We start from the raw sequence: 27,923 nt of genomic DNA on the forward strand, positions 1-27,923 counted from the left end.
TATAAATTATGCTACTACAAAGACACATGCACACGTATGTTTATTGCAGCACTATTCACAATAGCAAAGACTTGGAATCAACCCAATTGTCCATCAGTGACAGACTGGATTAAGAAAATGTGGCAGATATACACCATGGAATACTATGCAGCCATAAAAAAGGATGAGTTTGCGTCCTTTGTAGGGACATGGATGCAGCTGGAAACCATCATTCTTAGCAAACTATCACAAGAAGAGAAAACCAAGCACCACATGTTCTCACTCATAGGTGGGAACTGAACAGTGATCTCACTTGGACTTGGGAAGGGGAACATCACACACTGGGGCCTATCATGGGGAGGGGGGAGGGGGGAGGGATTGCATTGGGGAGTTATACCTGATATAAATGATGAATTGATGGGTGCTGACGAGTTGATGGGTGCAGCACACCAACATGGCACATATATACATATGTAACAAACCTGCACGTTATGCACATGTACCCTAGAACTTAAAGTATAATAAAAAAAAAAAAAAAAGAAAAATAGTACATGATGATATATGAAAACATAATTTAGCCCTGTGGGATTTGTCGATTCTATGAATATTAAACTTGATTAAATTGCAACTGCAATTAAATACTCTAGCTATATTTAAGAACTTAAAATTTGAAGTTGAGTCTTCAGTAGTTATAGGCTGAATTCCATTTCAGTGAGGTCGAAAGCATGGCAGAATTGTGCTCTTGATTATTCCAAACTCTTTAAATCGAAGCCTGTTGCTATGGTGTGCAGAAGGGGTATGATATAAATTTCTTTTAATGAAGCAATTAATAGGTATCTTTTGCTTTTGTGGTAATTAACGTACCAAATAGGGGAGTTTAATATAATGAAAATGTAAAGCATTAATTCTTGAAAATTGTAAGTATATTTGAAATTAATATATTAGTAAAGTGTACCATTTTTCTATAAAGTTTATACATTAGGTTTTCTTCCATTTTTCTGTAAATTTCATACATTAGGTTTTCTCTTTTTAATATATTAGAGTGTGCTTTGGGAATGCAAATTTGTGCCGTTTTCGCAATTGAGTTTGTAATTGTTATCCTAAGATCAATAGGATAACAAATCACACAGTAGGCTATCTTGGTGCCTACTATGGCTTCTGCCATTTCCTGGCACAAATAACGTTTTGGCTAAATTATTATTTGGTTCCTATATGGCTTTTTGCCTTGACGAGCTGTGCTCATCTATGAGTTGACAGGAAGGACTTCTTTTGCCTGGAAGCAGGCGTAAATGATCGCCTCATGCTTCTCTTTCTTAGATCTCTTATGCCATTCAACTTTTCTTTCTCAGGATTCTTCTCTCAATGGTAACAACCCACTGGTCCTTTCTATAATATCATTTCTAAAGGAAGTAAGCTCTAAAAGTGGAAAATTATTGGCAAATGAAAAGAAAATGAGAGGTATCTTGAGTTTAATAAAACTCTTGCCCCTATTCAGCACTTGTAATGGAATCTTTGTCGTTTTAGATGCCCCGTCCTCAGGTTAAGTGGCTTAGCTATGTCCTTAGAATTGCTTTTCCATTTTATCCTTTCCGTACTTGGAATTTTTCTGCTAAATTGAAGTGGAGGAAGTGGAGACAGAGAAAGAGCCATGTATATATTGAGGGGAGGAGGAAATCCTTGGGTAACCAATGAGGAGCGTGGTACCTACTACCAGGAGTCTGGACAGGATTTTTTTGTGTGTGTACATGTGTTTGTATGGATTGCCATATATAAACCAGTATTAGCTTTGAACAGTATGTACATTTTCCTTTTCAGCTGAATTTGTTGTATACATACCTGTTTAGGAGGTTGGCATGGTTTATGACAAATATGTGAGCATATGTATAATTCATTGAATCTTAGAGAGGAATCTTAAAGGCTTTTTACTTCCTGGTTAGCCACCTAAAACAGAAACTTACCCTTAACCAACTCTTGACATTTGGCTTTTACAATTGCCACATTAATGTAGCTATTGGTAGGGAATGTACTACTCTTTCTATGCATCCCATTCTGTTTCTCAATAAACCTACATTAGAAATTCTACCTTGAACCCCTCTCATTCTACTGACGCAGTCATTTAGCATAATTTTGTTCCTGTGGTGCTAGTCCCTCTTCTATAACAACACTCTTTAGTGGTTTGAAGAGAGATTGATCAAGGGCCTCACTACGTTTTATTTATGCTAAATACACCCAGTTTTTATTGAATTGTTAGTCATGTTACAGGATTTCTGTGATAATCTAATGGACATGTGTTAATTCCTTGACTTGCATATATTTTTGACTAAAACCCCAAGAAAGAATACATTTTACATCCTGACTCAGTACACCCATATACATACATACATGAGGGTGTATTTTTAAAATAAGAATTTCATTAGACAACATATCTTTAACTTGATATTTTTGCTGTTTTTCGTTTTTAAAACACGCTGGTTGATTTTTGCCACTTCCTGATGGATCTCAGTTTGGAACACTGTTCTGATTTGTTCATGCTGCAGAACTGAAATAAATAGTTTGCAAAAGCTGGATATTAGGGGTTGTTGCTAAAACAGGTTTTACCTTTAATTCCTCAAAGAGAGTATTCTGATGATGGTTATTAAGTAAATCCTGACAGAATTATTAAGTTCTCAGTAATGAATACAGTGAAACTAAAGTATATGCAACTTTTATTTTTGTCTTTAGGTGGCGACAGACAAGGTTGCAGAAAAGCTGAGCTCTACTCTCTCATGGGTGAAGAACACAGTATCGCATACAGTCAGTCAGATGGCCAGTCAGGTGGCTAGTCCATCTGCTTCATTACATACCACATCCTCATCTACCACACTGTCAACACCAGCCCTTTCACCATCTTCCCCATCACAGTTGAGTCCAGACGACTTAGAACTCCTGGCTAAACTGGAAGAACAGAATAGGTGAGTGAGGTTGCTTGGCTTTTTTCTCTCCAATTGTCATACAAATCCAGCCATTCATATTTACTTACATTAAGATTTTTTTTTTCTATTTTTTGGCTCCTTATTTATCAAAGTTGCTTACAGAAGTGTTCGTCTTTTTTGGGGGGAGATTGGTCTTAAAAGAGACTAAAATTTTCTTCTGGCTCAAATAGCTTTATAGGTTTGTTTTCTTACTATAGCAAATTCCCTGAATCCTTCTTTAATTTTATCAGTTTTTTAAAAGGTAAATGAAACTATCACTTTTTAATTTTCAACTCTCTGAACAGTCTCCTTTGGTAAATCGTAAAATAATTTAATCCAGTATAGATAACTGATTTGTGGTTTAGAGTGGAAAGCAAAATATCCTTTTCTCCTAATGGGTATTAAATAGAATAGTTTTATGCTCTGCTAGGAATGCATATTGATTCTGTGTGTTTCCTTACCATATTGTTGTCAGAAACTCTTTAGGGCATCATCTCTGTTATATATTTATTTATATATATAAATATATATTATATTATAATAGATTATATTATTATAATATATTATATAATATTTTATATTATACATATATAGTAAATATGTAGTATATATTATAAATACTATAATATAATATATACATCATATACATATGGAAGAGCACCCTTTTGTGCTCAGTCAAGCTATATAATGCTAGTGGCTTAAAATCATAACAAAAATAACTTTTAATAGGTTTTTTGATGTATCATTGGTGTAATAAACTATGCGCACTTAAACTGTACAATTTGATACATTCTGACATATGTATACACCTGTGAAATTGTCACCAAAATCAAGAAAATGAACATCTCCATTATCCCCCTCACTATCCGCAGGCAGCCACTGTAGTTTGCATTTTCTAGAATTTTGTAGAAATGGAATCATACCGTATGTAGTTTTTTTGGTGTGGATTATTTCACTCAGCATAATTTTGAAAGTCATGCTGTAGCACTTATGAATAGTTGATTCCTTTCTATAGTATTGCATCATGTGGAAATATCATAGGGTATTCTCTCACCTGTTGCTATTAGATGCCATAAACATTTGTGTATAAGCCTTTGCATGGATGTATGCTTTCATTTCTCTTGGAATGGAATTACCAGATCATATGGTAGGTATATGTTTAACTGCCAAACTGTTTTTCAAAGGGCCTGTACTTTTTGATATCCCACCAGCAGTGTATGAAATTTCCAGTTCTTCTACATCCTTGCCAACACTTGGTATGATTAGTCTTTTTAGTTTAAGCCATTTTATTAGGTATTAGTATCTCTGGTTTTAATTTGCATTTTTCTGTTGGTTTTGAGCATCTTTTTATGTGCTTATTTTTCATCTGTATATATTGAGTTTTTAAAAATGTGATTATTTGCTTTCTTATTACTGTGTTTTGAAAGTTCTTTATATATTTGAGGTAAAAGTCTTATATCAAGCACATGACTTTCAAATTCTTCCCCCAGCTGGCAGCTTACTGTTCTGTTAAACGCGTCTTCCAAGAAGCAGAAGTTTTATCTTATTTATTTTTGAGCATTTTAAGTTTACTCCTTTAAGTAAATCTAAAGCCACTATACATGTCCATGACAATTAGAATAGAAAAGAGACAGTTGACAAATAGAAATAGTTTCTGTTCTGCTTATAGTAGTATTTTTCTGGGTATCAATAGAATACATCAGTCAAGAGCATTTATCTCAATTTGTTGGTAAAATGTAGTTACTTTCGGCAAGTGTTTTGCTTTGGTATTTATACACGGACTGTAATGAGGTTGAGCTATCCCAACTTTCTTCTCATTTGTAACACATTCATACGAACAAAAAAGATGAATCCTACTGGAAGTGGGTCTTTATCAGAAATATGCCCCAATGCACTTAAGTGATAGCAAGAAAATCATTTTCCCATCCTAGACCTAACATTCTTTATGCAAAAATTAGCAGATTGAATGACTATGATCTGTAAGTTCCTACAAGTCATGTATACACATCAATTTATACATCATGATGTAGGTAGACAGCGAGACTGTACTTTCTGGCCCCCATGATGCTGGGTGTAGCCATATAACTTGCTTAAAGCAAATATGGTACATGTGTCTTGTAAGAGAAAACTGAGGTTTCTTTCATCTCTTTCTTCCTCTGCCGAAAGAATGACAGTCTCCCAAAAGGGACTTTCCTTCACCTTTGATCCTGGAGTGAAGATGACTTGGAGCAGTGCTACAGCCAGTCAACAGCTGGCAATACTCACCAGGAAATGCACCTTTGTTGTTGTTAACTGCAACATAACCTAATGAAAGCTAATTAATTATAAGATTTTGCTAATAATTGAGGATCAGTACATAGTTAAAATTAAAACACAAACACTCAAATTTAATAGAAAGCTGATAATGTAGGCTGGGCGCTGTGGCGCACACCTGTAAATCCCAGTACTTTGGTAGGCTGAGTGGGTGGATTGCCCAGTCTCAGGAGTTCGAGACCACCCTGGGCAATATGGTGAAACCTCGTCTTTACTAAAATTAAAAAAAAAAAAATTAGCTGGGCGTGGTGACACGTGCCTGTGGTCCCAGCTGCTCGGGAGGCTGAGACAGGAAATTGCTTGAGCCTGGGAGGTGGAGGTTGCAGTGAGCCGAGATCGTGCCAGCGCACTCCAGCTTGGGCCACAGAGTAAGACTCCATCTCATTTAAAAAAAAAAAAAAAGAAAGATGATAATATGAAATATAACATCAGTGGAAATAAGTTAAAAAGCAACTTTAAAGAATTTTAAAAAATTGTATTTGTAGTTAAAGAAATTGACTTAAACATGTATGTAGAATTTTCTTTGTGATGTCTGGCCTGAGTCCTTGAATGACTATTCCAAGTAAGATTCAACATTTTTACAAAGTTGTCATTCATCATTAAGATATTCCAAGATTATATTTCCACCATTTTATAAAGGACAGTCCAATTTAGCAATCCAGGTTTCCAAAGTAAGTTCCAAGGATAAGGCTTCTCCTGAAGTAATGCGACACAATCTTAATTTCTTAGCTGTTAATTTTTTTTTTCTTTTTTTTAAAATAAAATAGAGATGAGGTCTCACTGTGTTGTCCAGGCTGGTGTCAAACTCCTGGGCTCAAGTGATCCTCCTGCCTCGGCCTCCCAACATGTCAGGATTATAGGTGTGAGCCAGTGTGCCTGGCCTGTTAGTGTCATTTTTTTTTTTGAGATGATGTCTTGCACTGTCTCCCAGGCTGAAGTGCAATGGCGCTGACCCTGCTCACTGCAATCTCTGCCTCCTGGGTTCAAGCAATTCTCCTCCCTCAGCCTCCCAAGTAGCTAGGATTACAGGTGCCCGCCACCACACCTAGCTAATTTTTTGTGTTTTTAGTAGAGATGGGGTTTCACTATGTTGGCCAGGCTAGTCTCAAACTCCTGACCTTGTAATCCACCCTCCTTGGCCTCCCAAAGTGCTGGGATTACAAACGTGAGCCACCGTGCCCGGCCTATTGCCATCTTTAAGACTGGCCAGAGAAGCAGCAAAGTCTGTGACCTTTTTGATGCTTCATCCATGGAAAAGAACATTGGTTTACCCTTTTCTTTGTTCCCCTTAGGTAAGAAAACTTGAAAGCAAATACTTTCTGCCTGTGGCAGTGATTTATTGCCATCAGTGTATATCCTTAATTTCATTGGTGCAATTCCTTTGCAGCTGTTACACTATTTTTTGTCACGTTTGCCTTGTTTACTTGCTGTCTCTCCTGTTTTGGAATTGATGTCTTTAACAAGTTTCTGAGTGGCAGCCGTGTAAGGCTTTGGGATTTCCAGGTTTTCACACTTGTGATCTGACTGATGATGGTGTCTAAGGCAAAAATTATTCTCACAGTAAGGACGTATAACCGCCACAAGTTCTCTTTCAACACGGCCCTTGAATGAGCATGGGTAAAATTTATGTTTATGTCTTCATTCTCATTGATTATAGTCATCTCAGGACAACCACGAGACTGCCAGGTTTTGTATTCAAGGCAAAGTATTCCTGAGTATCACACACAAATGAAAGAAAATCTGGCAGTGCTGCCCAGTGTTCAACTGTGCCATCTCTCTCATGCCACTAAAGAGCAGAAATTTTAAATTTTGATTAAGTCACAATTTCAAATTGTTCTTTTATGGATTGTGCCTATAATCGAGCTACTCAGAAGGCTAAGGGAGGAAAATTACTTCAACTCAGGAGGCAGAGGTCACAGTGAGCAGAGATCACGCCACTGCACTCCAGCCTGGGTGAGAGAGTGAGGCCCCATTTCAAAAAAACAAAAAAAGACATAGGATTATGTCTATCTTAATGCTAGCACTATACTGCCTTGATTATTTTAGGCTTATACTGAGTCTTGAAGTCAGATAGTGTTAGGCCTCCAACATTGTTCTTTTTTTTGGCCTATTTTTGGTCCTTGGCATTCCCAAATGAATTTTACAATCAAGTTGTTAATTTCTACAAAAATGCCTGCTGGAATTTTGGTTGGGATTTGCATTAAATCCCTAACAGTATTGCCTTCCTCCCCGTGAGCACAATGTATTTCTCAATTATTATTTGTCAATGGTATTGTTTTTGTAAACTTCATTTTTAATTATTCATTGCTAGCATGTAGAAATACAGTTGTCAACACCTTCTGTGTTAAAAAGAAAATACAGTTGTATTTATTTTTTTGTTTTTTTTGAAATGGGGCCTCACTCTCTCACCCAGGCAGGAGTGCAGTGGTGTGATCTCTGCTCACTGTGACCTCTGCCTCCTGAGTTGAAGTAGTTCTCCTCCCTCAGCCTCCTGAGTAGCTAGGATTATAGGCATGTGCCACTATGATGGCTAATTTTTGTATTTTTAGTAGAGATGGGGTTTCACCCTGTTGGCCAGGCTGGTCTCGAACTCTTGACCTCAAGTGATTTGCCTATCTTGGCCTCCGAAAGTGCTAGGATTATAGGTGTTAGCCACTGCACCTGGCTCTACAATTGTTTTTCTTATATTGATTCATGTATCCTGCAGCTTTGCTAAACTCAGTTATTGCTTTGGTATTTTTTTTTGGTTTTTGTCTAGATTCCATTAGATTTTCTATATAGATGAGCCTATCATCTGTGAATAAGAGCACTTTTGCTTCTTTCCAATCTGGATGCCTTTTATCTATTTTCTTGACTGTTGCTACTTATTGGAACCTCCAGTATAAATTCGAATGGAAGTGGTGAACAGACATACCTGCTCTTTTTCTGATCTTAAGAAGAAAGTGTTAAGCTTGATGTTAACTGTATTTTTTTGGATATGCCCTTTGTCAGATTGAGGAAGTTCCTTTTTTTTTTTTTTCTGTGAGAGAAGGTCTTGCTCTGTCACCCAGGCTGGCATGCAGTGGCTCGCTGCTGCCTCGGTCTCCTGGGCTCAAGTGATCCTTCCACCTCAGCCTCCTGAGTAGCTAGAATTACGTGCGTGCACTACTACACTCGGTTAATTAAAAAAATTTTTTTTTTGTAGAGATGGGGTCTTGCTTTGTTGCCTAGATTAATCTCAAACTCCTGGCTTCAAGGACTTGGGTTCCCAAAGTGCTGGGATTACAGGCGTGAACCACTGTGACCAGCCCCTTTCCATTTATTTCTTTCTCCATTTCCTTCTTTCTTTCTTTTAGAGATGGGGTCTCGCTCTGTCACTCAGGCTGCTGTAGTGCAGTGGCACAATCAGTGGCACAGTCACAGTCAGTGCAGTAGCCTTGACCTCCTGGGCTCAAGTGATTCTCCAAACTCTGCCTCCTGGGATTACAGGCATATGCCAGCATGCCTGGCTAATTTTTGTACTTTTTTGTAGAGATAGGGTTTTGCCATGTTGCCCAGGCTGGTCTTAAACTCTTGGGCTCAAGTGATCCTCCTGCCTCTGCCTCCCAAAGGCTGACATTACTGGTATTAGCTACTGCACTTGACACCCCTTTTTATTTCTTGTTTGCTGAGAATTTATGTAAAAAAGATTTTGGATTTTGTCAAATGCTTTTTTTTTTTTTTTTTTTTTTACCTCTACTGAAATGATCATTAATGGTTTTCTTCTTTCAGTCTGATAATATGGCAAATTACATTGATTTTTCAATGTTCAACCAACTTTGCATTCTTAAGCTAAACCCTACTTCATTATGTGTTGTCTTTGTAAAATATTGGATTCAGTTTGCTAAAATTTTGTTTGAAATAGTCTGCCCTCCATATCCACAAATTCTGCATTTGCAGAACCACAGATGGAAAATATTTTTTAAAATAAGAAATAACATATAACAATAAAAAATAATACAAATAAAAATACATATAATTATTATATAATATTTACATTGTTTTAGGTACTAAAAGTCATCTAGAGCTGATTTAACATATAAGGAGGATGTGCATAGGTCATATGTAAATACTATACCATTTTATCTAAGGGACGTTACCACCTGCACATTTTGGTATCTTTGACCTGGAACCAATCTCTGAAGGCTACGGAGAGACAAATATATTTGCATCTGTGTTCATGAGGGAAATGGATATGAAGTTGTCTTGAAATGTCCTTGACCTTTATTGGTAATATCTTGTCACCTTGTAATGTCTGTGTGACCTTTCTTTTCTAATAAAGGTGTTTAGTGCTATATAGTAGTCCCCCATTATGTGTGGGGGATATTTTCCAAGTCGCCCAGGAGATACCTGAAACTGTGGATAGTTTCAGACCTCCTTGTCATCAATTGAAACATATTTCTGTTCATGACTTCTACTCACAAATTTAATGCTGTTTTCATCTTCATTAAGCATTTATCATACATTGTGACCATAACTTTTGTAGTTTGAAGTGCAAGAGTAAAATTAGTATAAATTTATTTTTCCTTCACAGTTTCACGGATAGATTTGTTTTTACGATAAATGTTAGCAGCCTCAGCATTCAATTTTGTTTGTTTCCTTATTAAGTAGAGAACTTCCACCGTCTCACTTGAAGGAAGCACTTTAACAGCTTCTCTTTGACATATTCAAATTGCCAGCGTCACTACTTTTGTGGTTTGGGGCCATTATTAAGTAAAATAAGGGTGGATTTAATGTAATCACTGTGATATCACAATAGTATATCTGATAACTGACTCAGATGGTTACTAAGTATTAGCTGACTGGTAGCACTTACAGCATGGATACACTGGGCAAGGGGATGATTCACTTCCCAGGCAGGACAGAGTAGCATGGCAGGAGATTTCATCGTGTTGTTCAGAATGGTACACAATTTAAAACTTTTGAATTATTTACTTCTGGAACTTTCTGTTTAATATTTTTATACTACAGTTGATTGTGGGTAATTGAAACCATGATTGGCTGGGCCCGGTGGCTGATGCCTGTAATCTTAGCACTTTGGGAGGCCGAGGTGGGTGGAACACCTGAGGTCAGGAGTTCGAGACCAACCTGGCCAACATGGCAAAACCCTGTCTCTACTAAAAATACAACAATTAGCTGGGCATGGTGGCAGGCGCCTGTAATCCCAGCTACTCCAGAGGGTGAGGCAGGAGAATTGCTTGAACCCAGAGGCAGAGATGGCAGTGAGCAGAGATTGCGCCTCTGCACTCTGCACTCTAGCCTGGGCGACAGAGCGAGACTTGTCTCCCCATCCCGCAAAAAAAAAAAGAAACCACGACAAGTAGAAACTGTGGATAAGGGATGGCTATTGTTTGTGTATCTTTGTTGGCTTTCTGTTTACTTATTATATCATATGAGAGAAGAGTAGTAACTTCAAATTATAATTGTGGATTTATCTATTTCCTTTTAAATTCTGTCTTTCATGTAATTTGAAGTTCTATTTTAGGTATATAAACATTTAGGATTGTTATATCCTCTTGTAAAATGACCTTCTTTGTCTCTGGTAATGTTGTTTGCTTGGAAATCTACTTGATCTTATATTAATATAGTCACTCTAACTTCTTTTTGAATAGCGTTAACATTTCATATATTTTCCCAGCTTTTTGCTTGTATTCTGTTTTTTTTGTTTATCTTTAACTTTTTTTTTTTGAGACGGGGTCTCACTCTGTTACCTAGGCTGGAGTGCAATGATATGATCATGGCTCACTGCAGCCTTCATCTCCCAGGCTCGAGCAATTCTCCCATCTCAGCCTCCCAAGCAGCAGGTACTACAAAATTTAATTTTTTTTTGAAATGGGGGTCCCACTGTGTTGCCCAGGCTGTTCTTGAACTCCTGGATTCAAGCAATCCTCTCGCCTCAGCCTCCCAAAGTGTTTGGATTACATGTATGAGCCATCATACCTAGGAAAAATCTTTAAAGTTTGTCTGTTAGTAGCATATAGTTGGGTCTTGCTTTTAGAAATACAATCTGATGATCTTTGTCTTTTAATTGGGTTATTTAAACCATTATTTATTTATTTATTTATCTATTATTTATTTATTTATTTTGAGACGGAGTCTTGCTCTGTCGCCCAGAGGCGCGATCTCCACTCACTGCAAACTCGGCCTCCTGGGTTCACGCCATTCTCCTGCCTCAGCCTCCCGAGTTGCTGGGACTACAGGCGTCCGCCACTGCGCCCGGCTAATTTTTGTATTTTTAGTAGAGACGGGGTTTCACCGTGTTAGTCAGGATGGTCTCGATCTCCTGACCTCGAGATCCGCCCGTCTTGGCCTCCCAAAGTGCTGGGATTACAGGCGTGAGCCACCGCGCCCGGCCTTAAACCATTTTATTTTATTTTTAAATTAAAGTTTTATTTTTTGCTCACATTTCATTCATCTCAATTGGTAGATTGGATATATCTTTGCTTTACACTGCTTTGTTTTGTGACCAGCAATCGGCGTCTATCTGGGATAAACCAGACTCACGACAGATGGAAAAGAGATCTAGCTGAAATACCTTAAAGCATCCCCTAGGGAGTGGTATACATAATTTCTACTTAAATTTTATTGGCCAAAGTAAGTCAAATGGCCAAACCTTTTATAAGCAAATCTAGCAGGGATGGATCTAAAATTCACACTTTTAAAGAGTATGGTTTAGTGGTTTTTAATATGTTCACAAAATTTGTGCAATTATTACTACTATCCAAACTCCCAATCAGAATATTTCCATCACCCCAAAAAGAAACTCTGTCCCCATTAGTCTCCTCATTTCACCCTCCTTCCAACCCCGGTAACCACTAATGTATTTTCTGTCTCTATGGATTTGCCTATTCTAGACATTTAATTATGATGGAATGATACAATAAGTGGCCTTTTGTAACTCTTCTTTCACACAACATAGTGTTTTTGAGATTTTGAGGAAAATAGGTTATTTACATTTAAGGTGATTATTAATATTGTTATATTTAAACTTGTCATCATCTTATATTGTTGTTTCCTTTAATTCTGCCATCTTTGACTTTATTGAATTTTTTATGATTTTGTTATAGTTTGTTTATTGATTTATAAGCTATAACTCTGTTATTTTAGTGGTTGTGTTAAGATTTATAATATAAATCTTTAACTTGTAAGTCTGCCTTTGAGGGTTATATGACTTCACATGTACTGTAAGAACCTTATAATAGCACACTTGCATTTCTCCTGTCCAGTCCTTTGTACCAGTTTTGTCATACATTTTACTTTTATGTTATAAACTCTAACATTATTTTTTACCTCGTCAGTTATCTTTAAATGAGATTGAAATAATAAGAAAAAACTTTTATGTATTTACCTAGTTACCATTTCTAATGTTCTTCTGTCCTTTCTTTAGATCCAGATTTCCATCTGATATTTCCTCCTTGAAATACTTTTTTTAACATTTCATGTAGTGTGGTGGTATTGGTGATGAATTATTTAGCTTTTGTATGTCTGAGAAAGTCGTAATTTTGGCTTTGATTTTTAAAAATATTTCTTTGACTATAGAATTCTATTTAATAGGTTGACAGTTTTTATTTTCCAAATGTTTTAATCGTGATTTCATTGATTTCTCTCGTGTTTTCAGTGAGAAATTTGATGTGTTCCTTATCTTTTTGTTTATTTGTTACTCTCAAGGACATTTCTTTGTATATGTCTTTTTTCTCTGCTTTTTCACTGGTTTTAAGCAATTTTTTCTAAAGTGTCATTGTTTTTTCCATGTTTCTTACATTTGTGATTTGTCGAACTTCTTATGGATTTATAGTTTTCTTCAAATGTGGAAATTTTGGAGCCAGTGTTTTCTTCAAATAATTTTTTGTCCCTTTCTTGCCTCTTCTTTAGAGACTCTAAGCACACACATATTAGGCCACTTGAAGTTGTTCCACAGCTCACTGATGCTTTGTTTTTTGGAAAGTTGCTACATATTCAAATTCACTACTACTGTCTTTTGCCATATCTAAGTTGATATTAATCCCATCTAGTGTATTTTTCCTCTCTCACATTGTATTATAGTTTTATCTTTAGAAGTTAGAGATGAGTATTTTTTAATATGTCTCTATTAAACTTTTGAATATATAGGATACAGTTATAGTAACTTTTAATGGGCTTGTCTGGTAATTCTAACATTTGAGTTAATGCCGGTTTGCTTTTGATGGATTGATTTCCCCCCTGCCTCATTATTGGTTATACCTTTCTTCCGCTTTGCATGCCAATTTTTTTGTTTTTTTGTTTTTTTTGAAACAAAATCTCACTCTGTCACCCAGGCTTGAGTACAGTGGCGTGATCATGGCTCGCTGCAGCTTTGACCTTCTTGGCTCAAGTGATCCTTCCACCTCTGCCTCCCAAGTAGCTGGGACTACAGGTGTGCCCCATCATGCCCTGCTAATTTTTGTATTTTTTGTAGAGATGGAGTTTCACCATGTTACTCAGGCTGGTCTCAAAGCCTGATAATTTTTTATTGAATACCTGAGATTGTGAATTTTAATCTTGTTGTGTTTGACTGTTTTCTATTTTCCTGTAAATATTCTTGAATTTTGTTCTGGTATGCAGTTAAATTACTTCAAAATAATTTGTTCTAGAGTAATGCAGAGCCTAGGACTATTATTCCACTCTACCGAGGTGAGATCCTTTTGTGCACTCTTCCCAATGTGTCTTGAAACAGTAGCTTTTCCAGTATGGCTGGTGGAGATAGATATAATTCTCTACCCTCTGTGAATGTTAGGCGTGGTTATATCTAATCTTTTCTGGTGGTTGATTCTCTGACCATGGGTAGTTTCCTTACATGAATGCATTGATCAGTTCCCAGCTGAATATTTGATGGAGATCTACTAATCTCTGAAGATCTCTGTATAGTTCTTTCATCTCTGGTGGTGTCCTCTGAACTTTAGCCACCTTGGTCTCACTGCCATTGTGTACCTGAAATGTGGCTTGTCTGACTTGCGATGACTCTCCTCATCATCTCCTCAATTCAGGGAGCACACAAGACTGTATCTCAATTTTCCCCACCTGTTATAGGGCCTAGAAACTGGATTTCAAGGTGGTTAAGATGGCAGTCATAGAGTTTACTTTACTTATGTGCTGAGTCTCAGGAATTCTTCTCCAATGCTGCCTGTTGTCTAAAGTCTTTTTTTTTTTTTTAATGACAGGGTCTTACTGTGTTGCTCAGGCTGGAGTGCAGTGGTGCCATCACAGCTCACTGCATCCTTGACCTCCTGGGCTTGGGTGATCCTTCCACCTCTGCCTCCCGAGTAGCTGGGACTACAGGTGTGTGCCACCATGCCCAGCTAATTTTTGTACTTTAATAGAGATGGGGTTTCATCATGTTGCCCAGGCTGGTCTCAAACGCCTGGCCTGAAGCAGTCTGCCCACGTTGGCCTCCCAGGGTGTTAGGATTATGGGCATGAGTGACTGCTCCAAGCCTAAAGTTTTGAAAATAATTGTTTGATATAACAATGTATTTTGTTCAGTCTTTTTTGGTTTCAGGAAAGAGGGTAAATCTAGTCTCTATTATTTCATCATGGCAAGAATGAAATAATTTTTCATATAAAGTTTTATATATTCCTTTGGCATGGGGAGAAGTCTGAACAGAGTTAGAAAAATTGATTTATATTATTTGACAATTAGATATTGGAGTTAATATCATATATAAATATATTCTGAATGTTACCTCTGCTTAGCTTTAAAAAAATTTACTGCCGAGGTAATTATTGAAGTAATTTTTTTTTTTTTTTTTTTTTTTTTGAGACGGAGTCTTGCTCTGTAGCCCGGGCTGGAGTGCAGTGGCCGGATCTCAGCTCACTGCAAGCTCCGCCTCCCGGGTTTATGCCATTCTCCTGCCTCAGCCTCCTGAGTAGCTGGGACTACAGGTGCCCGCCACCTTGCCCGGCTAGTTTTTCGTGTTTTTTAGTAGAGACGGGGTTTCACTGTGTTAGCCAGGATGGTCTCGATCTCCTGACCTCGTGATCCACCCGTCTCGGCCTCCCAAAGTGCTGGGATTACAGGCTTGAGCCACTGCGCCCAGGAAGTAATTTTATACTTTTACTGCTGAGGTAATTTTTACTTTAAATAGTTACCTGTCCTCAGACTTGGTCCCTTTCTATTGAGATGGAGACACACAACAGAAGCTTGAAGGAAATTCACAGGGAACAGGATTTAGGAACTATAGATTTTGAGTCTGGCCTCATTGAGCCCCAAGAATAGGACCTAATATCAACTCATGCAAACCTGGTGATAGAAAATACTGCTTTCTTATGATCATTTCCTAGAAAGCCCTTTTAAAGGTTTTCTTTGGCTGTCAGCACTCAGTGGGTAAGGTAGAAAGCTGGGTGTGCCACATGATAACTTTATGTGGGTTTAGTGTGTGTATATATGTTTTGGTTTTAACTTTCTACCCCTTTGTTTACTGCATTTGAAAGATTTTGGGCAAATCCTCTGGTCAGAAGTTTTGGGAAGAGATAGTCTTTAAAAATAATATATAGATTCTCAAAGTTTCTTGGATAAGATGAAATTAGAAGAGAATCTTGAAAGATCAAAGTGGAGTGTTAGGTTGTATGAGGGCTGTTATGAGTAAATAGGTTCTTAGAGAAAAGGAAATGACAGGGACTATTAAATAGAGCAAAAGGAGGTATGTGATAGAAAAATAGTGAGACATGAAGCTAGGGCAGGGCTGACAAAGCACTTACAGACGGTGCTGAAGGGTATAAAGGATTTTTAAGTGTTCAGCTGATTATTATATACAAGGATGAAGTGGTTTACAGTAAAGATAACTTCTGGTATAGATTTTGTAAGTGACCAAAGTTGAATTTATTTTTATGGTTGTGATAAATAGTTACTGTGCAACTAAAATACACAAAGCACTATATTAAAATTGTTGTAGGTAAGGCGTGGGTATAGACGAATTGCTTGTTCCCAAACAATTCACAATTTACCCCGGAATACCAGATGTGTTTAATGTATATGTTGACAACTAAGGAATAATTACTGGAGTCTTTTTTTTTTTTTAATTATTGTTATACTCTAAGTTCTAGGGTACATGTGCACAATGTGCAGGTTTGTTACAAAGGTATACATGTGCCATGTTGGTTTGCTCCCCCCATTAACTCGTTATTTACGTTGAGTATTTCTCTTAATGCTATCCCTCCCCCAGCCCTCCATCCCCTGACAGGCCCTGGTGTGTGATGTTCCCCTCCCTGTGTCCAAGTATTTTCATTGTTCAATTCCCACCTGTGAGTGAGAATGTGCAGTGTTTGGTTTTCTGTCCTTGTGATAGTTTGCTAAGAATGATGGTTTCCAGCTTCATCCATGTCCCTGCAAAGGACGTAAGCTCATCCTTTTTTTATGGCTGCATAGTATTCCATGGTATATATGTACCACATTTTCTTAATCTGGTCTATCATTGATGGACATTTGGGTTTGTTCCAAGTCTTTGCTATTGTGAATAGTGCCACAGTAAACATACGTGTGCATGTGTCTTTATAATAACATGATTTATAATCCTTTGGGTATATACCCAGTAATGGGATAGCTGGGTCAAATGGTATTTCTAATTCTAGATGCATGAGGAATCACCACACTGTCTTCCATAATGGTTGAACTAATTTTTTACATTCCCACCAACAGTGTAAAAGCATTCCTATTTCTCCACATCCTCTCCAGCATCTGTTGTTTCCTGACTTTTTAATGATCGCCATTCTAACTGGTGTGAGATAGTGTCTCATTGCGGTTTTGATTTTCATTTCTCTGATGACCAGTGATGATGACCATTTGTCTGTATGCTGCATAAATGTCTTCTTTTGAGAAGTGTCTGTTCATATCCTTTGCCCACTTTTTGATGGGGTTGTTTGTTTTTATCTTGTTATTTGTAGATTCTGGGTATTAGCCCTTCGTCAGATGGGTAGATTGCAAAGATTTTCTCCCATTCTGTAGGTTGCCTGTTCACTCTGATGATAGTTTCTTGTGCTGTGCAGAAGCTCTTTAGTTTAATTAGATCCCATTTGTGAATTTTGGCTTTCGTTGCCATTGCTTTTGGTGTTCTAGTCAGGAAGTGTTTGCCCATGCCTATGTCCTGAATGGTACTGCCTAGGTTTTGTTCTAGAGTTTTTATGGTGTCACGTCTTACATTTAAGTCTTTAATCCATCCTGAGTTAATTTTGGTATATGGTGTAAGGAAGGGATCCAGTTCCAGCTTTCTACATATGGCTAGCCAGTTTTCCCAGCATCATTTATTAAATAGGGAATCCTTTTCCCATATTTTGTTTTTGTCAGGTTTGTCAAAGATCAGATGGTTGTAGATGTGTGGTATTATTTCTGAGGCCTCTGTTCTGTTCCATTGGTCTATATCTCTGTTTTGGTACCAGTACCATGCTGTCTTGGTTACTGTAGCCTTGTAGTGTAGTTTGAAGTCAGGTAGCATGATGCCTCCAGCTTTGTTCTTTTGCTTAGGATTGTCTTGGCTATGCGGGCTCTTTTTTGGTTCCATATGAACTTTAGTTTTTTCCAATTCTATGAAGAAAGTCAGTGGTAACTTGATGGGGATAGCAGTGGATCTATAAATTACCTTGGGCAGTATGGCCATTGTCAGAATATTGATTCTTCCTGTCCATGAGCATGGAATGTTCTTCCATTTGTTTGTGTCTTCTTATTTTGTTGAGCAGTGATTTGTAGTTCTCCTTGAAGAGGTCCTTCACATCCCTTGCAAATTGGATTCCTAGGTGTTTTATTCTCTTTGTAGCAATTGTTAATGTGAGTTCACTCATGATTTGTTGGCTCTCTATTATCGGTATATAGAAATACTTGTGATTTTTGCACATTGATTTTGTATCCTGAGACTTTGCTGAAGTTGCTTATCAGCTTAGGGAGATTTTGGGCTGAGACGATGGGGTTCTCTAAATATACAACCATGTCATCTGCAAACAGGGACAATTTGACTTCCTCTTTTTCTAATTGAAGACCCTTTATTTCTTTCTCTTGCCAGATTGCCCTGGCCAGAACTTCCAACACTGTTTTGAATAGGAGTGGTGAGAGAGGGCATCCCTGTCTTGTGCCAGTTTTCAAAGGGAATGCTTCCAGCTTTTGCCCATTCAGTATGATATTGGCTGTGGGTTTGTTATAAATAGCTCTTATTATTTTGAGATATGTTCCACCAATACCAAATTTATTGAGAGTTTTTAGCGTGAAGGCTTTTGACTTTTGTCAAAGGCCTTTTCTGCATCTATTGAGATAATCATGTGTTTTTTGTCATTGGTTCTGGTGATGTGATGGATTATGTTTATTGATTTGCGTATGTTGAACCAGCCTTGCATCCCAGGGATGAATCTGACTTGATCATGGTGGATAAGCTTTTTGATGTGCTGCTGTATTCGGTTTGCCAATATTTTATTGAGGATTTTCACATTGATGTTCATCAGGGGTATTGGCCTAAAATTCTCATTTTTTGTTGTGTCTCTACCAGGCTTTGGTATCAGGATGATGCTGGCCTCATAAAATGAGTTAGGGAGGATTTCCTCTCTTTCTTTTGACTGGAATAGTTTGAGAAGAAATGGTACTATCTCCTCTCTGTACCTCTGGCAGAATTTGGCTGTGAATCCCTCTGGTCCTGGACTTTTTTTGGCTGGTAGGCTATTAATTATTGCCTCAATTTCAGAGCCTGTTCTTGGTCTATTCAGAGATTCCACTTCTTCCTGGTTTAGTCTTGGGAGGGTGTATGTGTCCAGGAATTCATCCATTTCTTCTAGGTTTTTCTAATTTATTTGGGTACAGGTGTTTATAGTATTCTCTAATGGTAGTTTGTATATCTGTGGGATTGGTGGTGATATCCCCTTTATCTTTTTTTATTGAGTCTATGTGATTCTTCTCTCTTTTCTTCTTTATTAGTCTTGCTAGCGGCCTATCATTTTTGTTGATCTTTTCAAAAAACCATCTCCTGGATTCATTGATTTTTTGAAGAGTGTTTTTGTGTCTCTGTCTCCTTCAGTTCTGCTCTGATCTTAGTTATTTCTTGCCTTCTGCTAGCTTTTGAATTTGTTTGCTCTTCTCTAGTTAATTGTGATGTTAGGGTGTCGATTTTAGATCTTTCCTGCTTCTCTTGTGGGCATTTAGTGCTATAAATTTCCCTCTACATACTGCTTTAAATGTATCCCAGAAATTCTGGTACATTGTATCTTTGTTTTCATTGGTTTCAAAGAACATCTTTATTTCTGCGTTTATTTCATTATGTACCCAGTAGTCATTCAAGAGTACGTTGTTCAGTTTCCGTGTAGTTGTGCAGTTTTGAGTGAGTTTCTGAATCCTGAGTTCTAATTTGATTGCACTATGGTCTGAGAGACAGTTTGTTGTGATTTCTGTTCTTTTACATTTACTGAAGAGTGCTTTACTTCCAACTATGTGGTCAGTTTTGGAGTAAGTGCCATGTGTTGCTGAGAAGAATGTATATTCTGTTGATTTGGGGTGGAGAGTTCTGTAGATGTCTATTAGGTCTGCTTGGTGCAGAGATGAGTTCAATTCCTGGATATCCTTGTTAACTTTCTGCCTCGTTGATCTGTGTAATGTTGACAGTGGGGTGTTCAAGTCTCCCATTATTATTGTGTGGGAGTCTAAGTCTCTTTGTAGGTCTCTCCGGACTTGCTTTATGAATCTGGGTGCTCCTGTATTGGGTGCATATGTATTTAGTATAGTTAGCTCTTCTTGATGAATTGATCCCTTTACCATTATGTAATGGCCTTCCTTGTCTCTTTTGATCTTTACTAGTTTAAAATCTGTTTTATCAGAGACTAGGATTGCAACCCCTGCTTTTTTTTGCTTTCGATTTGCTTGGTAGATCTTCCTCCATCCCTTTATTTTGAGCCTGTGTGCATCTTTGCACGTGAGATGGGTCTCCTAAATAGAGCACACTGATGGAAACTCCTTTATCTAATTTGCCAGTCTGTGTCTTTTAATTGGGGTATTTAGTCCATTTACATTTAAGGTTAATATTGTTATATATGAATATGATCCTGTCATTATGATGTTAGCTGGTTATTTTGCCCATTAATTGATTCAGTTTCTTCATAGCATCGATGGTCTTTACAATTTGGCATGTTTTTTGCAGTGGCTGGTACCAGTTGTTCCTTTCCATGTTTAGTGCTTCCTTCAGGAGCTCTTTTAAGGCAGGCCTGGTGGTGACAAAATCTCTCAGCGTTTGCTTGTCTGTAAAGGATTTTATTTCTCCATCACTTACGCAGTTTAGTTTGGCTGGAAATGAAATTCTGGGTTGAAAATTCTTTTCTTTAAGAATGTTGAATATTGGCCCCCACTCTCTTCTGGCTTGTAGAGTTTCTGTCAGGAGATCCACTATTAGTCTGATGGGCTTCCTATTGTGGGTAACCTGACCTTTCTCTCTGGCTGCCCTTAACAATTTTTCCTTCGTTTCAACCTTGGTGAATCTGACAATTATGTGTCTTGGGGTTGCTCTTCTCGAGGAGTATCTGTGTGCTGTTCTCTGTATTTCCTGAATTTGAATGTCGGCCTGTCTTGCTAGGTTGGGGAAGTTCTCCTGAATAATATCCTGAAGAGTGTTTTCCAACTTGGTTTCCTTCTCCCCGTCACTTTCAGGTACACACCAATAAAATACAGAGTTGGTCTTTTCACTTAGTCCCATATATCTTGGAGGCTTTGTTTATTTCTTTTTACTCTTTTTTCTCTAAACTTCTCTTATTGCTTTATTTCATTAATTTGATATTCAATCACTAATACCCTTTCTTCCACTTGATTGGATAAGCTAGTTTTCATGCCATGGTTTTTCATGGCATGAAAAGAACGTAGTTCTCATGCCATGGTTTTTCAGCTCCATCAGGTCGTTTAAGGTCTTCTCTACACTGTTTATTCTAGTTAGCCATTCATCTAATCTTTTTTCAAGGTTTTTAGCTTCCTTGTGGTGGGTTCAAACATGCTCCTTTAGCTCGGAGAAGTTTGTTATTACCGACCTTCTGAAGCCTATTTCTATCAACTCCTCAAAGTCATTCTCCATCCAGCTTTGTTCTGTTGCTGACGAGGAGCTGTGATCCTTTGGAGGAGAAGAGGCGCTCTGGTTATTAGAATTTTAAGCTTTTCTGGTCTGGTTTCTCCCCATCTTTGTGGTTTTATCTACCGTTGGTCTTTGATGCTGGTGACGTACAGATGGGGTTTTGGTGTAGATGTCTTTTTGTTGATGTTGATGCTATTTCTTTCTGTTAGTTTTCTTTTGAACAGTCAGGTCCCTCAGCTGCAGGTCTGTTGGAGTTTGCTGGAGGTCCACTCCAGACCCTGCTTGCCTGGGTATCACCAGTGGAGGCTGCAGAACAGCAAATATTGCTGCCTAATCCTTCCTCTGGAAGCTTTGTCCCAGAGGAGCACCTGCCTGTATGAGGTTTCAGTCAGCCCCTATTGGGAGGTTTCTGCAAGTTAGGCTATATGGAGGTCAGGGACCCACTTGAGGAGGCAGTCTGTCTGTTCTTAGAGCTCAAACACTGTGCTAGGAGAACCACTGCTCTATTCAGAGCTGTCAGACAGGGACGTTTAAGTCTGTGGAAGTTTCTGCTGCCTTTTGTTCAGCTATGCCCTGCCGCCCAGTTTGAGCTTCCGGGCAGCTTTGTTTACCTACTCAAGCCTCAGCAATGGTGGATGCCCCTCCACCTGCCAGGCTGCTGCCTCGCAGTTCAATCTCAGACTGCTGTGCTAGCAGTGAGCAAAGCTCCAGGGGCATAGGACTTACTGAGCCAGGCGTGAGATATAATTTGGTGTGCTGTTTGCTAAGACTGTTGGAAAAGCACGGTATTTAAGCGGTAGTGTCCCATTTTTCCAGGTATAGTCTGTCATGGTTTTCCTTGGCTAGGAAAGGGAAATCCCCCGACACCTTGCGCTTCCAGGTGAGGCGATGCACCCCCCTGCTTCGGCTTGCCCTCTGTGGGCTGCACCCACTGTCCAACTAGTCCCAGTGAGGTGAACCAGGCACCTCAGTTGGAAATGCAGAAATCACCCATCTTCTGCGTCAATCACGCTGGGAGCTGCAGACCGGAGCTGTTCTTATTCAGCCATCTTGGAACGCACCTCCTTATTAGAGTTGTTGAAAGATGTTCAGAAAAGAGATTTTGACAAGAACTTGAAGAAATAAAAGGAGCAGAAGTTTAAGTTCTTTATTCTTATGTGGAAGTACTGAAATATTTGAACTTTGCGTTCAAATTTTGAGTCGTGTGTGTGTATTTTAAAAAATCATTAAAACTGTTAGGGCACAGTGGCTTATGCCTGTAATCCCAGCACTTTGGGAGGCTGAGGCGGGATCACATGAGGTCAGGAGTTCCAGACCAGCCCTGACCAATCTGGTGAAACCCCGTCTCTACTAAAAATACAAAAAGTTAGCTGGAGGTGGTGTCGTGCGCCTGTAGTCCCAGCCGCTTGGGAGACTGAGACAGGAGAATTGTTTGAACCTGAGAGGCGGAGGTTGCAGTGAGCCGAGATCGTGCCACTGCATTCCAGCCTAGGTGACAGAACGAGACTCCTTCTCCAAAAAAAAAAGGGAAAAAAATCATTAAAACTCAGAATCCATGGGAAGGATTTGTATGTAGAGAATGAGTCTTGTTTTCCCGCAGGAGAACAATCCTGGTGAAAAAACATCTCTCTGACTTTAGTAAAAAGTAAAGGTTAGGCGCAGCGGCTCATGACTGTAATCCCAGGATTTTGAGAGTCCAAGGCGTGAGAATTGCATGAGGCCAAGAGTTCAAGACCAGCCTGGGCAGCATTTCAAGACCCTGTCAGTACAAAAAAGAAAGGAATTAGCTGGGTGTGATGGCATGTTCCTGTAGTTGTAGCTGCCCAGGAGACTGAGGCAGAAGTATTGCTGTAACCCAGAAATTCAAGGTTGCAATAAGCTCTGATCACATTACTGTACCCCAGCCTGGGTGACAGAGCAAAACCCTCTCTTTGAAAAATAAGATTAAATAAAGTAAAATGACAAACACTAAGCTTTAGTGCTCTTCTTCCTATTCTGTCCTATCACCCCACCAACTAGTAAGTCTGTGGAAAAATTGTAAGAATAATAATTTAAATTCTCTCTACATCTGTGGTTTGTAATGTAGGTAAGTTATATATGTAACATATATATATTACAAATGTAAGTTATATATCTAAAGTAAAAATTATGAGATACGACTTACACTTTGTAGCATAATAAAGTAGATGTTTATTCTTCCCTTCCCCAAATATAGATGATTCTCTGGTTGTGTTAACTGTCTTTGATTCAGAAAGTGTAAAAATAGCAACATTTGAGAAAATTAAAATTTAAGGAACATGAAAATATCAAATTCTATAAAGAAATTTTTTTCTTTTTATAGTTTTACTGCAGCTGTTACTTTTTAAAAATAAGTACATGTGGCAACCCCAGAAAGATGTGAAGAAATGGTTTAATGTAATGTCAAAGATCTATTTGATGAAAGTTAATAATTGATAGTTTTAAAGTTGTAATCGGATAGTTTTTTTTCCCCTTGCGTGTTAAATGTGCTTTTCTTTTTTCATTTTAAAAACACAAAGGCTTTGGCAGAGATGAATTTATGGAGGTAAGTCTCAAGTATAATAGGATTGCATTTTAATTAAGGAGGGGAATGTTGCTAATTTAAATTTTGAGTGAGCCATTATTTGCGTGGTTTAAAACTTAGGCATTGCAGCCATATTTGTTCTCTTGTATATTCTGTTATTTGGAATCATATTTGGCTTTTTAGCATATTTTGGGGACTGAGATATGAGAATGAAGAAAAGTAAAGAGTTTATTGATTTATGAGACAAGGTCTCACTCTGTCACCCAGGCTGGAATGCAGTAGGGCCATCTCAGCTCACTGCCACCTCTGCCTCCTTGGTTCAAGCGATTCTCTGACCCCAGCCTCCCAAGTAGCTGGGTTCACAGGCGCTCGCCACTGTGCCTGGCTAATTTTTGTATTTTTTGGTAGAGATGGGGTTTCACCATGTTAGCCAGGTTGGTCTCAAACTCCTGACCTTGAGTGATTGGCCCACTTCAGCCTCCCATAGTGCTGAGATTACAGGTGTGAGTCACTGCACCTGGCCAGAAAGGGTTCTTTTTAAAGTAATACATGTATTTTGTGATTTTTAAAAAATATAGTAAACAGAAATCTTTGAAAACTTAGTTTATATATCGTTATATCCTACCAAAATCTAGATCTGTATTGTCTAGTATGGTAGCCAGTAACCATATGTGGCAATTGAGTACCCAAAATCTGACTGGTTTGACTTGTGATATGCTATAAGAGTAAAATATGTACTAGATTTTAAAACTTGATTTGAAAAAGAGACTGTCTTAGTAATTGAAAAAAAAATTGTTTACCTGTTGAAGTGACATTTCAACTGTATTTGATAAAATAAATTATTAAAATTAATTTCAGGCTGGGCCTGGTAGATTACTCCTGTAATGGTAGCACTTTGGGAGGCCTAGGTGGGAGGATTGCTTAAGCCCAGGAGTTTGAGACCAGGCTCTCAAGACCCCATCTCTATTTAAGATATATATATATTTTTTTCATCTTTTTCTGAAAGCTTTTAATTGTAGTGACTAGAACTTTTAGCATTTCATAAGTGGACTGAATTGTATTTCTTTTGGACAGGCTGATCTAGATGACCTAATGTCCATCTTACATTTATAATTTTACCACCATAGCATTACCTCAGTTTTCCTAAGGATACTCTACATAAAACATCCAGCAACACCAAGGAAGTGAAGAGCTTGCAAGCAAAATAGGTATTTTCAAGTCTCTATTTAAAAATTAATGATTTTTAACCATAGGAAAGGTCTTTAAATCTTTATTGGAAGTCTTTATTCTTGTTATTTTCATTGAGGATTGTTTTAAAATTTTTATCAGGTGTCTGATTTCCTAAAGAATTTGATGATATAATTAATTAAACAATTTATTATACTACCTTTTCTGTGACAACTAGCTTAGCCTAAGATAGTCTCTTGAAATTGAGAAATCTTAAAAGTGAAGTCTGCTAGGCTTATCTGTCTGGAATGTCTGTATAAAGTAATTTCCATACTCTTAGTTTCTGATCATAATATTTGGGAGGAGCCTATAAACCTTCTCCAAGCCCTGATCTTAAACACAGAAAAAAAAAAAAAGAAATCTCTATTTTTCTCAACTAGAGAAATCCCTGTCATTTAGGTATCTTTCTTCTGTGTTGTCTCTGAGTTGTTTCCTGTCATAATTCCTTGTGTCTTCTCCAAATTATCTCTTTGTTACAGTATTTCTATTGCTGTGAGACATGAATTTGTGCTTGATTTTGTTGATGTGAAAGGATGTGATTCCTCTCTAGGTTAGGCATGTAGTTTTGCTATGGTCTGTTTGTTACCCTCTAAAATTCATGTGTTGAAATCTAATCCCAAAGGTGATGGTATTAATATGTTGGACCTTTGGGAGTCTGTAATCCTTATAAATGGGATTAGTGCCATTACAGGAGGCTTGAGGGAGTCCTTTTGCCCATTCTACCATGTGAGGGCCCATAAAAGCCTCCATCTGTGAGGAATGGGTCCTTACCTTATGCCAGACTTGCTGATGCCTTGATCTTGGGCTTCCAACCCTCCAGAACTGTGAGCAATAAATTTCTGTTTTTTAAAAATTACCCAGTCCAAGATATTTTGTTATAGAAGCTCAAATGGACTAAAATAAGTTTTTTGTTACTCATTTTCCATTCTTTTACCTGGCAAGTTGCTGCACATTCATGTCCTGTTTCTCTGGTGTTGCATTACAAAGAGATGTTTGAAATTACAAACATTTGTGTTTGAAAAGTTGTGTTTGAAAAGTTGCCTCCTTCATAATAAGTCTCTCTGCCTTTTTTTTTTTTTTTTTTTGAAACAGGGTCTTGCTTTGTCACGTATACTAGAGTGCAGTGGTGTGATCATGGCTCACTGAAGCCTTGACCTCCTGGGCTCAAGCTGTCCTTCCACTTCAGCCTTCCGAGTAGTTGGGACTATAGGCACGCTCCACCACACTTGGCTTATATATATATATATATATTTTTTTTTGGTAGAGATGGGCTTTCGCCGTGTTGCCCAGGCTGATCTCAAACTCCTGGGCTCAAGTGATCCACCTGCCTCAGCATCCCAAAGTGCTGGCATTATAGGTGTGAGCCACCTTTCCCAGCATCTCTGAACTTTTAAGTGCCAGTGTGTTTAGCTTCCCAGGTGTTTGTACCATACAGCATTTTTTTCCCTTAGATCCTTTCTTATTTCCTTATAAATTATCTTAGCAGTTGATAAATTACCAACTGGCATGTTGACCAGTTGCTGTTGTATCCTGCTTTCTGAGTTCTGGTATCCATAGGAAAACATTAAGCTGAGTACAGTTGGATATTCAAAAAGTTTAATATCAGCTCTTTTCAGATAATTACCAGATTTTTGTTTGTAGTGAGTGTTCACCTTGCTTATGAACTTCAGATTTGTCTTTTCAACTGCTGTGCTTATTATCTACATGGGTTTTCTCCCAAGTACTTCAAACTCCCGATACTCAAAAGAGAATGCATTCTTTTCCCTTTCCTCCTTTGTATTTTCAAATCATAGTATTACAGATAAGCTTTTTTGGGGGGCTGTTTATCATCTGCATGCTGCCATACACAAGCTATTCTTTTTTCTTACATGGCCATCATGAAGTGTGTACTCTGTCATTTTCCTTACATTGGTGGCATCTTGGTAAGGAGAAGTTTTGATTCTCAGAAGCAAAGATATGGTGAAGTTCATCTGTGTAAGATAAGACCGAGACTATTCTCTGTGCTGGAATATTTTCTCGTTCTCAGCTTGTTCCCCAGTCCCACCCATTAGGGAACTGGAAATGCCTTCTCCCTACAAAGTTTACCAAACTTCTGGAAGCAACCACTCCTAGACTCTCCATTTTTAATACTATTTGTAGTCCAGATGGTATATTGGCACCCCCATCCGCCCCGTCTCACTAATGTGTGACTGTAGCCATTTTGAATGGCTGCCCTTGGATCTGGAGCTACTCTAAGAGAAACTTGTAGTGACCCAATTAGGAGACAGGATTGTGTGTTCCCTTGTTGATAGAAAAACAACCTCTTATGTCCTAGTCTGTCATTCTGGGAGAATGAATGAATTTAGGCCTGTGAATTACTGTATAAAAGTGGCATATAAGAAATGGCCAGGAGGCTACACAAACCTACAGGGACACCTTAGATTACAATGTACAATATTCCTGCTTGGACAGTATTCTTTTTCTTTAATCTGTGATAGTCAGAATTCTTGTGTTAGAAGGAGATTATGATGGGATGGAATGGGAAGTGAGGTGAATTATTCCCCCACTGTCCCCCCTGCTTTTTTTTTCGAGACAGGATCTCACTTTTCACCCTGGCTAGAGTGCAGTGGTGCAGTGCGATCATGGCACACTGCAGCCTCAACTTCTGGGGCTCAGGCAATTCTTCCACCAAAGCCCCCCAGTATCTGGGACTACAGGTGTGCACTACCACACCTGGCAATTTTTTTGTATTTTTTAGTAGAGATGGGGTTTCTCCATGTTGCTCAGTTTGGTCTCAAATTCCTGGACTCAAGCAATCCATCTGCCTTGGCCTCCCTTTTTTTTTTGCTTTGCAATAAATCCATGTAAGGCAGTGCACCCATGT

At 38.2% G+C, this 27,923-nt stretch overlaps 1 protein-coding gene and 1 pseudogene across 3 annotated transcripts in view; one reads left to right on the forward strand and one right to left on the reverse strand.

The window, feature by feature from the left end:
- EVI5 (ecotropic viral integration site 5) overlaps nucleotides 1–27,923 on the forward strand; it is a 281,488-nt gene that overhangs the window by 61,304 nt on the left and 192,261 nt on the right. For 2 of the 3 annotated variants that reach the window (XM_023231039.2, XM_023231037.2), the window contains one exon: nucleotides 2,701–2,930. In XM_023231039.2, coding sequence (XP_023086807.2) covers nucleotides 2,782–2,930 — 149 coding nt within the window. In that variant the 5' untranslated portion in view covers nucleotides 2,701–2,781. Of the gene's footprint in view, nucleotides 1–2,700; nucleotides 2,931–27,923 lie in introns of those variants that run through there. The other variant, XM_023231040.2, reaches the window with a different exon arrangement.
- On the reverse strand, nucleotides 5,797–26,568 carry LOC111555141 (annotated as a pseudogene).

The sequence above is a fragment of the Piliocolobus tephrosceles genome, chromosome 1, assembly GCF_002776525.5.
Source record: "Piliocolobus tephrosceles isolate RC106 chromosome 1, ASM277652v3, whole genome shotgun sequence".
In the NCBI taxonomy this organism is placed as follows: Eukaryota; Metazoa; Chordata; class Mammalia; order Primates; family Cercopithecidae; genus Piliocolobus; species Piliocolobus tephrosceles.